Source organism: Pisolithus orientalis, assembly GCF_024613125.1.
Source record: "Pisolithus orientalis strain OTSU chromosome Unknown F5J12scaffold_268, whole genome shotgun sequence".
NCBI classification, from domain to species: Eukaryota; Fungi; Basidiomycota; class Agaricomycetes; order Boletales; family Pisolithaceae; genus Pisolithus; species Pisolithus orientalis.
In genome coordinates this window covers 1-15,511 of record NW_026261049.1, presented here as the reverse complement: position 1 = coordinate 15,511, position 15,511 = coordinate 1, and the positions used below count along the sequence as shown (strand labels likewise).

The window sequence follows — 15,511 nt, the reverse complement described above, 5'->3', positions numbered from 1 at the left end:
CCCCACCCCTGAGGGACCCTCGAGGGGGGTCGCTGGCTCGTCTTCTCTGCCTATCTCCCACTCGTCATCTGCTTCCTCTGTCTCTGTCGCTTTCTCCTTTCCCTTCCCTTGTGGCTTCTTCTTCTTCTCCCTGTCCCTGCCCTCTTCTGCGAAGGTCCTGCTGCCACCTCTTCCCGCATCCAGCTGCAGGTTTTCTTCTTGTTGTGGCAGGGCACACAGGCCCTGGTCTTACCTTGCCCTGGCTTGCACTGACCCACTGTCAGACTCACTATGCAGCAAGTGCAAGGGGGCTGCCTGGTCGTGGTGACCACCACAGAGGTCCCAGGGACCCTCTGGGCGGTGTTGACATTGTAGACCGCACTGCTTAACCTGAAATAAAAATACAAGTCAGCTCCACCTGACTCGTAGGATTCTGTCACTCACCTTTGTGTGGCCTCATCCCACCTGGCCTGGGCCCTCTGCCTCTGCTTCTCTGCCTCTTCTGCCACTCTCTGTCTTTGCCTTTCGGCCTCTTCCTCTGCCACCTTCTTCCACTGCACTTCCTCCTCCTCTCTCTGCCTCCACTCCGCCTCCAGTCATGCCTCCTCTGCCTTTCATCGTCTGGCCTCCTCCTGTTTGGCCTTATGCTCTGCCTCATGCTCTTTCTCTCTCTGCTCTGCCTCTGCTTGCCGACGTGCTTTCTCTGCATTCTTCTTGCACTTGGTGTCAGTTGAGTTGTCAGTAAGGACAACCAACACGTCATCTGTGACTTGGGAGTAGTCATGGGAGTGGCCTGGGGTTGGCTGGGGGGTTGTGTTCTTGTGCTGGAAGGACATGGTGATGAGGGAAGAAGGTACGAAGGTTCAGTACCCTAACACATGTTTTTAAGCAGTACTTTGAACTCCAACAGAGCTCCACTGCGGCTAAAGCCATCATCCTTGAGGCATCAAAATAATTTCAAATGATCAACTTGTGTTGATCTCATCCCATACATGCAGCCTTCAGGGGTTCAGGCCCTAAGGGGGGGGCACTGTCATAACTGTGCATTTGTCATAGGTCTTTGCTCACTCTGCAACCTTTTCTGCCAGTCATCTGCTCACTCTGCACCAACTCTGCCCAACTTCTGTTGGTTGCGAACCATCTCTGCTCTGACTGTTGTCAGATTTGTGTTGCTCTCCTACCAGACCAAGCAGTCTGTTCTCTGAGGGGTCATGTGACTACCTTTGCAGTCAGGTACTCCGCAGCATGCTCACTGCATGGTCCAGCACCTGGACTATTTCCTTTTCTGGATGTTCTGTGTTACCCATTTGTATGTCCTCTGTCTACCCTTCATTTGTCATCCAGGAAATTTTACTTGAAAATTTATGAGTCTCCATATGTCAGTTCCAATTCTGGTTACTGTACCTCCATAGCAGTATAAAAGCATGTACTGTACTCCACTGTTCTTCAGTACAAATATCAACTTAGTTCCTACTCCCTCTGATTCCATCTTCTGCCTGTCAGAGTTATCTCTGACTCTCCATCTGTACTCTCCCTCTGAAATATGAGGGCTGAGATCATGAAAGGGGGTAGCGCACAAGCTAAACCCAACACCCTCACTCTGCTCTGCCTTTGTCTCGATGGTCTTCATTCCTGCTGACACTCTGCTAGTTGGAGTTCTGTTCTTCTGTGTCGGACTTGCTTCCAGACCCTCCTCTAGACCTTATTTAGCATCGGAGTTGGTCAGAGTAGGCCCGGACTTGACAGAGGGACCAGAAGTGGATGCTGACAGGCCAGACATAGTAGACACTTTGTACCAGACTTGACATGTTCAACTTTCCTAGGATTAGAACTCACAAGTGGGGCTCATAACCTTTTGGAGGATGACAAGCTGCAGGATTGTCAAGTTTATGGAGAGGAATATACTCAGACTTCAAGTTGGTTGAAGCTAAACAATTAACTACCTATGGAGAGGAATATACTGTAGGTAGGTAAGTAAGTGTTCCAATATAATGAATGGAAGGAGTCCCACCTCAGACTTCAGGTTGGTTGAAGCTGAGGTGCAGTAAGGAAAAAAATAATCTGCTAAGTGTCCGCTTTTGGATTATGTAATGCTGTGCTCGGTGAACCACAACTAAGGTAAAAGTGATAAACTCCAACATGTCCAACCTTGCTTCCCATAGTGTGAATGATATTCTCACCATTGTTCCTACAAGTTTAAATCTTGATTGATCATTGCCCTATCAGTGAACCCATCATTGTCAAATATGTCTGCCAAACAGTCCCACCAAGTTCATTTCAATCATCAAGGTGAGGTTGTCTTCATTGTTGGATCCAGTGACCTAAGCCATCCACAACTAATGTAAGACAAATTGAGCCAAGGCAATCTAGCTCCTGTGTGAAGCAGTCCAAAAATCTGGAGGAGATGCTAGTACAACTGCATGAGTTGCAAGAGCCAACCCCTCCACCAATTGTCTCAAGTGGAAGGGCAGATATGGTGGGGTTGAACATGGATATCACAGCCAGTGAGTGAACATGATTTCTCTCCAAGCTAAACAACAAATGTTCTTTCACTATAGATTCATGCGAAAGCTTGCTGGATCAGTTCCTGCAGGCAAGGGAGCCAACTGCTCTGGCAGAGGGCAGAATTGCAGCCAGTGAGTTGGCATGATTGCCCTTCAAGCTAATGAACAAACTAATTTTCTAGTAATAGATCCACATGACAACTTGATGAATTGGTTCCTGAATGAATGGGAGCAAACTGCTCCCCCAGTGGATGGTATGAACATGGATCTACTCAAGCAATTGCTGAATGTGCAGGAACCATTGGCACTGCCAGTCACACATGAGAAATTAAACAGGATGGACAGGTCTTCAACACCTGCACAAGACATTACTATGCAGGTTGATTTTCTGGCAGACTTGCAGAATGTGCAGGAATCATCTCCTCTGCCCATCACCCATGAATCATGAAATCTGAGGGACTGATCTCCTTGACCTGATTCTCCAACTAACCTGCTTGCTCAATTGCAGGATATGAGGGAACCAATGCCTCCCCCACTCATTTCAAATGTACCTGTCAAATCTTTTGACTTGGCAGTGGATGAGGACAATGGCACAAACTGTTTGACTTTTGGCATGCCTGAACAATCAGAGATGAGGGATCTTTTTGAAGAAATATGCAACAGTGAGCATTTATTTAGTTCTATTCATGTGATTGGTGATATCCATCAATTATGTAGGTGAACTTCCATCCACACAGCAATCTCTTCAAATGGAACAATGGGGATTGGCACCTGTTCCAGGTTGCAATCAAGGTATGGGCATGAGCTTAATCTGATACACCTTTGACATTGATAACTTTAGTCCTGTGTGCCTTACATGCTGCAGTATCTTGCTATTGTGGAAACACCACTCCCAGCGACATGCCATTCAATCCCACCCTTGATAGGAACCTTGTGCAGGGTGTGAATGCCATTGTGAGAGAATTGGGCACAGCTGCAAGGGACCAGTATGGTGCAGCCTCTCAGGGCCTTCAACTCATCAATATGCTTGATTTGATGGAAGTCATTCATTATCTGCATTCTGCCTTTGAAAATTGTCCTGAGCCATTCATCACCAGCCAATCACACCCATCTCACCAGTCTGTGGTAGAGATGGGTATCCTCTACTTGGCATGCCAGATTGAGGTGGCCTCTGTGCATCTGAAGCAGACTGCTGATATTGTGGGATGGCCTGCACATTGGTTTGCAAACCTAGCAATGGACTTGGTAGGTTTTACATCAATTTTTCACAATGTGGGACTGATACATAATTCCTTCAGAATCAGCTTAATAGCTTGATTCTGGTGGCAGTGTTGCATGCCAGTTATACTCCTCCCCTCCCAGTGTGCTACCATGGGTACCTCAGACACCAAGATGATGAGGTTAGCTTCCATGATCAAATGCAGCTAATTCCCCTTAGCACATTTTGCATAATTGACAATATCAGTGCCATCATCCCACATTGGACCCCACACACAGCTGATCCCAATTCTGGCTTTGCATTCCCTTGGTGGCTATATTGTTCTGAGGAATATGCAGCAGATTCCCAAAGCTTGCAAGGCAAGGGATTGTTTTCCACAGCCTGGGAATTTTTTAAGGTATGCCACTTATTCTCATTGCTGCAAATAGTTGATGATGGCCCAGGGCTTATGGCCATTGCCTGAGGCACCAATTTCAGACCGTCTCGATGGCCATATCAAGGAGCAGGTAAACTACTGCATCAAAAATATTCAGAAATATGCCAATGTTGTCAACAGTAGGGTCAACAAATTGACCATTTCTATGCTAGGTGGTGGGCATTGCATGGGTTGTTGGGCATGCTGCTTCAATAGTTTACATGTTTTTGACTATGGAGTTGGTTGTATATACATTGCTGTGAATGCTGATCATTTATGAGATACTGCCCATTCACATGATGTCTGAACCCCTGCCCATCTGTGTGATGTCTGACAATCCACCCATCTGCATGATGGCCTGAGTAGGTTTATTTTTTTTGCAGTTTATGATGCACACCCTTTAGCTCTGAGTACCCACCCAATCCATGATGTCAAAGCACCCACCCATTTGCAAAATCTTGGAAACACCACCTGTCTGAAGTTCAAGAGCCAGCATATCCTAATAAAATATGAGATCCACATCACCTACTAAATCTTACATTAAATTTTGCAACTTCAAATCAACAGTTCTCCAGTTGCAACTGGTCTAGGTATTAGGTCATCCATCTGCAGTGATTGACACATGGGAATGTGCACTGACTGATGTACACTGGCACACATGTAGTACACCAGGCATGCTCTGTCACCATCTACAGCTCCCACCCCATGCTCCAATGCTGAATCTGAAAATGCAATGATTGTCCCTGGGTTGTAGTGCAGCTGCAGATTCAACATTGGAATGACAAAGTCCAAGGGCAGGTAGTCACCCACAGTTACCAGCATGTCATACCATGGATCCCATCCATTGATATCCCTGTGGTAACAAGTTGCCTGATTCACCATCACAGACATGCTGCTATATGTGGAGCTCCATATTGGCAGTATGGAGCTCATATCCGAATCTGCCCACTGTTCTGCCCTGTTCACCAAGGCAGATCAATGCTTCCCTGCCATCTGCATACATTCACAGATGGATGACATGCAGGATTGCAGATAACAGGGCATTGGTGTCAGACATTTGGCTGACCCATTCCCTTGTAGAAGTGTTTTCCATCCTGGATTTGAGCAGCCATGAGGCTTCTGGGAAGCCATTTTGGGTCTTCAAGACAGATGAGCACTTTATTCGCAAGGAAAGAAATGATCACCCACCCTATGACCCTGTGGGAACCATGCAGGTGACAGGTTGATGGCACCTTTCAACTCAGCATTATCACAGAAATATGACTTGTCCATCCACCATGCCTGTGGGGAAGCCTTTATGCTCTCCCACAGTGGTTCCCTCAGAGAATGAAGGCAGTTCCATACATCAGCCTGCCATTGCATTAAGTCAGTAGAATATGAGATTCTCCATTCCCTTACCCTTCTTTTTGGACTGAGAGCATCTGGCAAACACCAAACACAAATGGTGTTTGAGTCAGTCACCAGAATGGATGGCTCAGTCACTTCCACATATCTCTCAGCAGCTTCTGCATTGCAGGTTTTTCCACCCTGATTTTTCCTGATGTTGACTGCAGAAAGATGAAAACTTCCATTGCACCATTATGATGGACTTACTTGGGTGATGATAGGCCTGTGAGATTACTGACGATATGCGATCTGCTTCACATAACACCAGAAATGGAATTGATATATCTGGAAGGGTGTGAGGTCCACTGAATACCTCCTCTTGAAATCTGGCTTTCATGTATGATGCAATGCAGTCTGTTAGTTCCATTTGCCATCTGTGGGGAGTTTTAGACATGTCTTGCATAGTATTCATGCTTGGGGTGGATGAGGTTGGAGTTGAATAGTGGGTGAGCCACTTGCAGCTTGTTGGAAAATTACAGCATGTTGGGACACTTGCCTCAATATTTTGCTGTGATCCGATCAATATGTTGTGACAGTATACATGCTATTGGTGTTGGGCCCATCTTATGTTGCAACAGGGGTGGATCTTACTAGACAGACCCATCCTTGTTTTATGGTGATATAAAAGATATTACTGAAGGGCCCATCCATATGTTATGACCATATAAATAATACTGCTGAAGGGCCTGTCCTTATGTTGTGACCGCATAAATGATACCGCTGAAGGGCCCTTCCATATATTGTGATGCTATAAATGATATTACTGATGGGCCTGTCTTTATGTTGTGACAGGGGTGCATCTTACTAGATGGGCCCATCTATGTGTTGTGACACTGTAAATGATATTACTGATGGGCCCATCTTTATGTTGTGACAGGCATACATGTTGCTATTGATGGGCCTGTCCATGTGTTGTGACCATGTAATTGATATTACTGACAGGCCCATCTTATGTTGCAACAGGGGCATATCTTACTAGACAGGCCCATCCATCTGTTGCAACAATGTCATTGATAATACTGACTGGCCCGTCCATGTGTTGTGACCCTGTAAATGATATATATTGAAGGGCCTGTCTTTATGTTGTGACAGGTACATCTTACTATGGACAGGCCTGCCCATGTGTTGTGATGGTATAAATGATATTATGAAAGGGCCCGTCCATATGTTGTGACACTATAAATGATATTACTGATGGGCCCATCTTTATGTTGTGACAGGGGTGCATCTTACTGGATGGGCCTGTCTATGTGTTGTGACACTGTAAATGATATTACTGATGGGCCCATCTTTATGTTGTGACAGGGGTGCATCTTACTGGATGGGCCCATCTATGTGTTGTGACACTGTAAATGATATTACTGATGGGCCTGTCTTTATGTTGAAACAGGAATACATGTTGCTATTGATGGGCCCATCCATGTGTTGTGACCATGTAATTGATGTTACTGACAGGCCTGTCCTTATGTTGGGACAGGGGTGTATCTTACTAGACAGGCCTGTCTATGTGTTGTAACACTGTAAATGATATTACTGATGGGCCCATCTTTATGTTGTGACAGGCATACATGTTGCTATTGACAGGCCCATCCATGTGTTGTGACCATGTGATTGATATTACTGACAGGCCTGTCAATGTGTTGTGACACTGTAAATGATATTACTGATGGGCCTGTCTTTATGTTGCAACAGGCATATGTGTTGCTATTGATGGGCCTGCCCATGTGTTGTGACCATGTAATTGATATTGCTGAAAGGCCTGTCTTTATGTTGTGATGTGGGTGCATCTTACTAGATGGGCCCATCCATGTGTTGTGATCCTGTAAATGATATATATTGAAGGGCCTGTCTTTATGTTGTGACAGGTACATCTTACTATGGACAGGCCCACCCATGTGTTGTGATGGTATAAATGGTATTACAGAAGGGCCCATCCATATGTTGTGACACTATAAATGACATTACTGATGGGCCTGTCTTTATGTTGTGGCAGGGATGCATCTTACTAGATGGGCCCATCTATGTGTTGTGATGCTGTCAATGATATTACTGACAGGCCCATCCTTATGTTGTGACATGGGTATATTATCCCACAGATGGGCCCTTCCATATGTTGCCAACTCTGTAATCTATCACAGAGGGGCCCCTCTTTATGTTGTGACCCTATAAAGCATATGACAGGTGGGCCTGTCCGTATGTTGCAACCTTCTTCATGATACAATAGGTGGGCCTGTCCTGATATTGTGACTGGGGCACACCCTACCATGGACAGGCCCATCCATGTCTTACAGTAGCTCAGCATACTTACTTGGTCATGGGCCTGTCTATATATTGCAGCATCCTTACCCTCCACAGGCCCTCCCATATGTTGTGGAATTGTGCTTACAGGCCCATACATATGTTGCTCTCACTATAGGCCCTCAGGCCTGTCCATGTGTCATGGCTAATCTATTTAGATGGGCCCATTGTGGGGTCTATATAAGTGTTGGCATTTTGGCATGCAGGCTACCTATATGTTGTGACTAAATGGACTACATGGGGTCAGAACAGAATCTATTGAGACAACTAAGTGATGATATATCTAAGCCAAGAAGACTAGAAAATGTCTGAAAATTCAGAGATATTGAGCCATTGGTGTGATGCACACTGTCTGAGAGAAAAATCACAATATCTCTTTGGAACCTCCATCAATTTGAATGTATGTGGTATCTACTGAAAGCTATGAATTAGGTGGTTTGAACAAGACCAAAATCAGCAAGAAAAGTGCAGCCATGCCTGCAGGACATGGGTAATGATAGTAGATTCCTTCCCAAAAAGTCACATTAGTCACAAAAAGTCAAAAATAGTAAAGTGTTATTTTCCTGATGTACAGTGCAAGTAGTAGTATGGGGGGACCTGAGATGGTATCAGTACTGGCAGAACAGAGCAGCCCAACCATTGAGTTGACACATCACCCACCTAAACAAGTCAATGCATCGCTGAGAACAGTGTTCTGCAACCTGTGACCAACATGGTGATATCAGATTACCCATAATGAGGTTCGCATTACATGATACCATTGTCATCCTTTGTGCTTGCCTGTCTCGAGTCCAACACAAACGGACTAATACATCTCTTTGGGGTGAAGGAACATCGCTCCAATTCTGAAGCCAAGGGGCTGGAACCTGCACCAAAAACTAACGTAGAATTTTGGGGTGCACTGGGGAGACTGAGGTGGGCCTCTGATAGTGAAGAAAGTTACTGCCAACTTTATATGTACTTACAACCCCACTGGTGCGAGATGTTCAATACCATTACTGGCCCAAAGTTTTGATTCACATAGACTTCCAGCGAATAAAGAAATTATGCAGCCTGGCTCCAGCCGATCAGATGACACGGGATCATGGGAGTCCATGCAATCTGATTTATCAGCACTAGGCCATGGGAAGTACCCTGCTAATCCTGGGGCCTGCCTGGGTAATGCTTTGCTCCACTTATGGCAGTTCAGCACTGTGTCACATGATTCAGTCACTTGTAGTCCTAAAAGTGGGTCATCCGACATGTACATTTCGTCCTGAAACTGGGACTAATTGACATCGGCTGGTGGTCCCTAGGGTTGGGTAGGCCGGACTGTGAAGGTGGGGTCAGCCTATGTCACAGGATGATGGATCAACTTCCCTGGAAGTGGGGTCAGCTGACATGACTATAGGATGGATTGATGACCTGGAAGTGAGGTTGGCTGATGCAGCTATGGGATGAATTAGTGTCCTGGAAGTGGGGTCAGCTGACACAGCTATGGGATGAATTAGTGTCCTAGAAGTGGGGTCGGCTGACACAGCTATGAGATAGATTAGTGTCCTAGAAGTGGGGTCAGCCAATGCAGCTATGGGATAGGTTAGTGTCCTGGAAGTGGGGTCAGCTGACACAGCTATGGGATGAATTAGTGCCCTAGAAGTGGGGTCAGCCGATGCAGCTATGGGATAGGTTAGTGTCCTGGAAGTGGGGTCAGCCAACACAGCTATGGGATGAATTAGTGCCCTAGAAGTGGGGTCAGCCGACACAGCTATGAGATAGATTAGTGTCCTAGAAGTGGGGTCAGCCGATGCAGCTATGGGATAGGTTAGTGTCCTGGAAGTGGGGTCAGCCGACACAGCTATGGGATGAATTAGTGCCCTAGAAGTGGGGTTGGCTGACACAGCTATGAGATAGATTAGTGTCCTAGAAGTGAGGCCAGCCGACACAGCTATGAGATAGATTAGTGTCCTAGAAGTGGGGTCGGCCGATGCAGCTATGGGATAGGTTAGTGTCCTGGAAGTGGGGTCAGCTGACACAGCTATGGGATGAATTAGTGCCCTAAAAGTGGGGTCGGCGGATGCAGCTATGAGATAGATTAGTGTCCTAGAAGTGGGGTTGGCCGATGCAGCTATGGGATAGGTTAGTGTCCTGGAAGTGGGGTCGGCTGACACAGCTATGGGATGAATTAGTGCCCTAGAAGTGGGGTCAGCTGATGCAGCTATGAGATAGATTAGTGTCCTAGAAGTGGGGTCAGCCGACACAGCTATGAGATAGATTAGTGTCCTAGAAGTGGGGTTGGCCAATGCAGCTATGGGATAGGTTAGTGTCCTGGAAGTGGGGTCAGCTGACACAGCTATGGGATGAATTAGTGCCCTAGAAGTGGGGTCAGCCAACACAGCTATGAGATAGATTAGTGTCCTAGAAGTGGGGTTGGCCGATGCAGCTATGGGATAGGTTAGTGTCCTGGAAGTGGGGTCGGCTGACACAGCTATGGGATGAATTAGTGTCCTAGAAGTGGGGTTGGCCAACACAGCTATAGGATAGGTTAGTGTCCTGGAAGTGGGGTCAGCTGACACAGCTATGGGATAGATTAGTGTCCTGGAAGTGGGGTCGGCCGACCCAGCTATGTGATGAATTAGTGACCTAGAAGTGGGGTCAGCCAACACAGCTATGGGATAGATTAGTGACCTGGAAGTGGGGTTGGCCAACACAGCTATGGGATGAATTAGTGACCTGGAAGTGGTGTCAGCTGACACAGCTATGGGATAGGTTAGTGACCTGGAAGTGGGGTTGGCCAAACCAGCTATGGGATAGATTAGTGACCTGGAAGTGGGGCCAGCTGACATGGCTGGGGGAAGGGATGATGTCCTGGCAGTGGGGTCAGCTGATGTGGCTGGGGGGAATGAACCATGACCTGGAGTTGTGGTTGGGCAGACACTTTGCAAGAAAGACCAATATCTTGCTAGTGGGTTAGTGGGGCTGGCCAATCTTATTACTCAGTACACTACTTCCTTGGTAGTTAGCTGGCTGAACCCACATGGTTGTGGAAAAATCCTATATCCTATCCTTATCCTGTGGTATTGAAGTTAACTCTACCAATCTGGCCATTGTATTGGAATTAACATTGGGCAAATTTACTCAGTTGTGTATCAGTACTTAAGGAGGAATTGTCCTGCAGGAAATTACTTTTTTTTCTGAACATTCAATGTCATATGAAATTTGAAAACACAAAGCAGCTATTTTTGATTGTAGTACATGCATATCATATGTATCAAGGTAGGGTATTTTACAAAGATTCCAACAGCCAGGATGATGTTTGCCCCTTTCCCTGTGTCAGTTTGGTAGCCCCTTTGGACATGCAGATAGTATAGGTTTGGGGAGGCTGAGATGTGCCTTGTGTGTCCTTCCCACAGCCAGGATTCTTGCACTCATAGGAATAAGTCTGCCCTGAACAACTAGCTTCCCACTTCTGAATGCTATAACACTGAGGGCACTGTGCAGGCAATTGTTGTCCCCAAGGCCTGATGAACTTGTCAGTCCAGACAAATTTCTCCACCACTACCTTCTCCTGCCACAACATCAGGATGATGTTGGAGTGCCTACCCAACATACCACAGTCATTCAGGGCATACCTGACTGCACTTTGGACATGGAAGCCTTGAACAAGGGTGGAGTCAAGGACACTCATGAGGAAGGGAATGGTGGTGACTAGTTGAAGTCTCTCAGCATCAAAAAGCAACATGGACCTTGGCTTGAAGCTGATATGGTGTCAGCCATAACCACCAACATTGAAAGAAAACCTACTGTTGCACAGCTGCCTTCAGTCCTTGGAAGCTCTGCTCCTTCCTTACAGTAGAACCACATACAAAGAAGATGAGGTCTCCACCCTTGACAATGTTGGAGAGGGGTAACAGAAGGCCTTGCAGAAACTGCAACTGGTCAGATGGGAGTGACAGTCAAACAATGGTGACTTACCTCAAAGACCTCTGTGGCTATTGGAACCTTATTCTCCATTCCAGAGAACAGATCCCCCCTGTCTTCATCAGTATGGGTAGTAAGGAAAATGACTACCTTAGCAAAGGTAGTCAGACTTGAAGCTAGCTTTGATGCTGCAGTGTCATAGGCAGCTCTGGACTCCTCAGTGGCAAAGTTGAAGGGCAGTTGTGAGAAGTGGTAGGTGTCTTGTCTGAAATATCCCTGCAACATGGTGTGAAGGATATGCACAGGGGCATGGCCAAGCTCTAGAGACTCAAGGTGGAGGTGGATAATGGCAGTAGAGTTACCAGCCACTTCAGAGGTGGTGGCATGCTCAAACCCCCCAATGACCACAAGAGGGTGTTTCAGGACTGGCTTGCCTGACAAGTAGAAGCCCTGTACTTGGAGTTAGAAGTGATTGGGGTGGCAATATGCACTTACAAAATAGGGCTGAGGACTTTCAAATCTTGTCATTTTCCAATGACAGGAAACACACCTGAAGTTCATCCAGAGTTTGAGTCAATGGAATTAATTCATAAAAGGGAGGTTAACACACCTGAAGGTCACAGGAAGCTGGGTGACCTCTGCAAGGCAATCCTCAGGTACTACAACACACTTGTTACACACTACCCTTCTGCAACCTGCCTGATCACAAGGCCACAATGTCCCTCCATCCCTGCACATCACACAGAACTGCATAGAATGTTAGAAAGATGGATGGAATATAAAAAGAGACTTGCCAAGCTCCTCATCCTTCTCTTCTTGGCAACAGGGGCCTTCCTAGCATGGGCCTTGCTTGACTTGGCAGCATGTTTTTCCCTAGCTTTCAGACCAGCAAGAGATACCCTGGGAGCTCTACCCCCAGTGGTCTTCTTAGCTGTCTGCTTGGTCTTCACCATCTGAGTCTATTATGCAAACATTAGTGAGTGGCAGCAACATATGACACAGAAGGGAACAGTAGCATACCTTATTATCTTTACAAGACACAGAAGGTGTAGGGGACAAGCAGTAAGATAACAATAAATGCATTTAGTTTAGTACATATATCATGCAGCAGGGATAGATATCTACATATTTATGGAAAAGAGAAGCCAATGTATGCAACTACACAACACTGGGCACTGGATAAGCAGATCAAAGAGGGTGATATGTAAGTATCATCTGGACACCATGAAGTAGAAGTCCAACAACATACCTTATTGGATGAGACACAGCAAGGGAGATGCAGTGTGGCAGGAGGGAGATATGAATTGATAGCCTACTAGTGTGTTTTGTGAGTGGTACAGGGACACCAGGAACTGGGACAACATACCTTTTGTAGGATGAGACACAGCAAGGGGGTGTTCTGTGAGTGGTAGAGGGATGCCACGACCTGGGATGACATACCTTTTTTTTTTTGATAAGGCATGGCAAGGGGGTGTTCTGTGAGTTGTAGAGGGACACCGTGAAGCTGGGACAACACACCTTTTTTTTTGGATGAGCACAGCGAGGGGGTGTTCTGTGGGTGTTTTGTGAGTTGTAGAGGGATGCTGTGTGAGCTGGGATGACGTACCTTTTTTTTGGATGAGGCATGGCGAGGGGGTGTTCTGTGAGTTGTAGAGGGATGCCATGAAGCTGGGATGACATACCTTTTTTTTTTGGATGAGCACAGTGAGGGGGTGTTCTGTGAGTGGTAGAGGGATGCCACAAAGCTGGGACGACATACCTTTTTTTTTGGATGAGCATGGCGAGGGGGTGTTCTGTGAGTTGTAGAGGGATGCCACAAAGCTGGGACAACACACCTTTTTTTTTGGATGAGCACAGCGAGGGGGTGGTCTGTGGGTGTTTTGTGAGTTGTAGAGGGATGCTGCACGAGCTGGGACGATGTACCTTTTTTTTGGATGAGGCACAGTGAGGGGGTGTTCTGTGAGTTGTAGAGGGATGCTGCAAAGCTGGGATGACATACCTTTTTTTTTTGGATGAGCATGGTGAGGGGGTGTTCTGTGAGTGGTAGAGGGATGCTGCGAAGCTGGGACAACATACCTTTTTTTTTGGATGAGCACAGCGAGGGGGTGTTCTGTGAGTGGTAGAGGGATGCCGTGACCTGGGACGACTTACCTTTTGTTTTTTGATAAGGCATGGCGAGGGGGTGTTCTGTGGGTGTTTTGTGAGTGGTAGAGGGATGCTGTGAGCTGGGACGATGTACCTTTTTTTGGATGAGGCATGGCGAGGAGGTGTTCTGTGAGTGGTAGAGGGATGCCATGACCTGGGATGACTTACCTTTTTTTTGGATAAGGCACAGCGAGGGGGTGTTCTGTGATTTGTAGAGGGATGCTGCGAAGCTGGGACGACATACCTTTTTTTTGGATGAGCACAGCGAGGGGGTGTTCTGTGAGTGGTAGAGGGACAACTTACCTTTTGTTTTTTTGATAAGGCACAGCGAGGGGGTGTTCTGTGAGTTGTAGAGGGATGCCACAAAGTTGGGATGACATACCTTTTTTTTGGATAAGCATGGCAAGGGGGTGTTTTGTGAGTGGTAGAGGGACACCGGGAAGTAGGACGACATACCTGTTTTGTGGATGAGACAAGGCGAGAGGGCGTTCTGTGAGTGGTAGAGAGATGCCGCGCACTGGGATGACATACCTGTTTTTTGGATGAGACCCAGCGAGAGGGGGGGGGTGTTTTGTGAGTTGTAGAAGGACGCTGCAGGCTACTTACCTTCTTTTTGAATGAATGGGCTTTGTGAGTAGTATGGGACACTGAACAATGCACAATAGACTGAGAAGAATGGCAGCGTCCTGGTGTGTGATGTGAGTGTTGAAGCCATGAGAGGTTCGACAACATACCTTTTTTGTTTTTTTTTTGAAGGGAGATGCGGCACGACATACCTATTTTGTGTTTGGAGAGGGAGAGGCACAAGAGATCCAGAGGATGACAACATACCAAAAAATTTGCTGAGACGCAGCAGGGCCAGAGAGTGGGATAATGCAATGATGGTCGGTGAGGGAGACACTGTGTGGCAAGAGGAGAGGAGCAAAAGACCATGTCAATCTGGATACTCAGATGCACAGATCTTGATTTTGGACAGGTCACGTAGTGAGACCTATGATAATCTTGGACACAACCTTAATTGTGACATGAACAATGTCACAGCTGTCATGATTATCACACATGTCTACCCATACTTCAGATGCATCTCTGGAACATTACATAGGACTATATATGGAGTGGTCAGTCGCCGCTAGGCCGATTTCCGGTTTCAATAAGTGACTACATGTATTAAATGATCCGGTAGTGCTACTACAATACATTTTCTGTGAAATCCCAAGGGTAAGCCACCACTACCACTCAGCCAACGGCACGAGGGAGTGCTTGCTCAGCTTGACAATGCAATTACAAGAATGTCAAGCAAACATTTAGTATTTAGTATATAGAAGCTGAATCTGGTGACAGTGGAGTCACATGACATCGCTATTCGCAATGTATAGTATGACACGTGGTACTGACTCAGAGGAAGTTGCCAGCACTCATGGCAACTGAACACATGCCGAGGCCAAGAATGTGACATTGACGGCGACCTCGCTAGTTGGACTGTGGCCAAACAATGGTACATAAGACTCAAGTATATAAATCCCCCCCAGTCAGTGGCATGTTTTTTCCCTTACTTGCGTTTCCCCTGCGATGTGATGCTTCCCCTCCATTGTCCTCTCTCCCTCCATCTCCAGCTCCCTTTCCCCCTCTCTCTCTCCTGTTTGTGTGCTACGCATCTTTGTTTTATCT

At 46.6% G+C, this 15,511-nt stretch overlaps 2 protein-coding genes across 2 annotated transcripts; one reads left to right on the top strand and one right to left on the bottom strand.

Moving 5' to 3' along the window:
- Nucleotides 1–2,225: 2,225 nt before the first annotated feature.
- On the top strand, nucleotides 2,226–4,380 carry F5J12DRAFT_788575 (uncharacterized protein; the record flags this gene model as incomplete). Its single annotated transcript, XM_051743732.1, has 11 exons — nucleotides 2,226–2,320; nucleotides 2,350–2,483; nucleotides 2,538–2,615; nucleotides 2,666–2,862; nucleotides 2,992–3,145; nucleotides 3,201–3,275; nucleotides 3,349–3,728; nucleotides 3,813–3,883; nucleotides 3,949–4,099; nucleotides 4,131–4,208; nucleotides 4,291–4,380. 11 exons carry the CDS (start codon nucleotides 2,226–2,228, stop codon nucleotides 4,378–4,380), a joined length of 1,503 nt encoding a protein of 500 aa, XP_051594021.1.
- A 6,683-nt stretch (nucleotides 4,381–11,063) lies between these two features.
- Nucleotides 11,064–14,776, bottom strand: F5J12DRAFT_788573 (uncharacterized protein; the record flags this gene model as incomplete). The annotated part of the gene is made up of 25 exons (XM_051743731.1): nucleotides 11,064–11,376; nucleotides 11,410–11,535; nucleotides 11,582–11,712; nucleotides 11,753–12,148; nucleotides 12,194–12,209; nucleotides 12,380–12,428; nucleotides 12,489–12,657; nucleotides 12,719–12,726; nucleotides 13,065–13,097; nucleotides 13,139–13,174; nucleotides 13,217–13,250; nucleotides 13,305–13,338; nucleotides 13,381–13,415; nucleotides 13,458–13,491; nucleotides 13,534–13,655; nucleotides 13,698–13,732; nucleotides 13,775–13,808; nucleotides 13,850–13,970; nucleotides 14,012–14,045; nucleotides 14,088–14,120; nucleotides 14,147–14,225; nucleotides 14,300–14,333; nucleotides 14,450–14,490; nucleotides 14,578–14,619; nucleotides 14,675–14,776. 25 exons carry the CDS (start codon nucleotides 14,774–14,776, stop codon nucleotides 11,064–11,066), a joined length of 2,091 nt encoding a protein of 696 aa, XP_051594020.1.
- Between the last annotated feature and the right edge of the window lie 735 nt (nucleotides 14,777–15,511).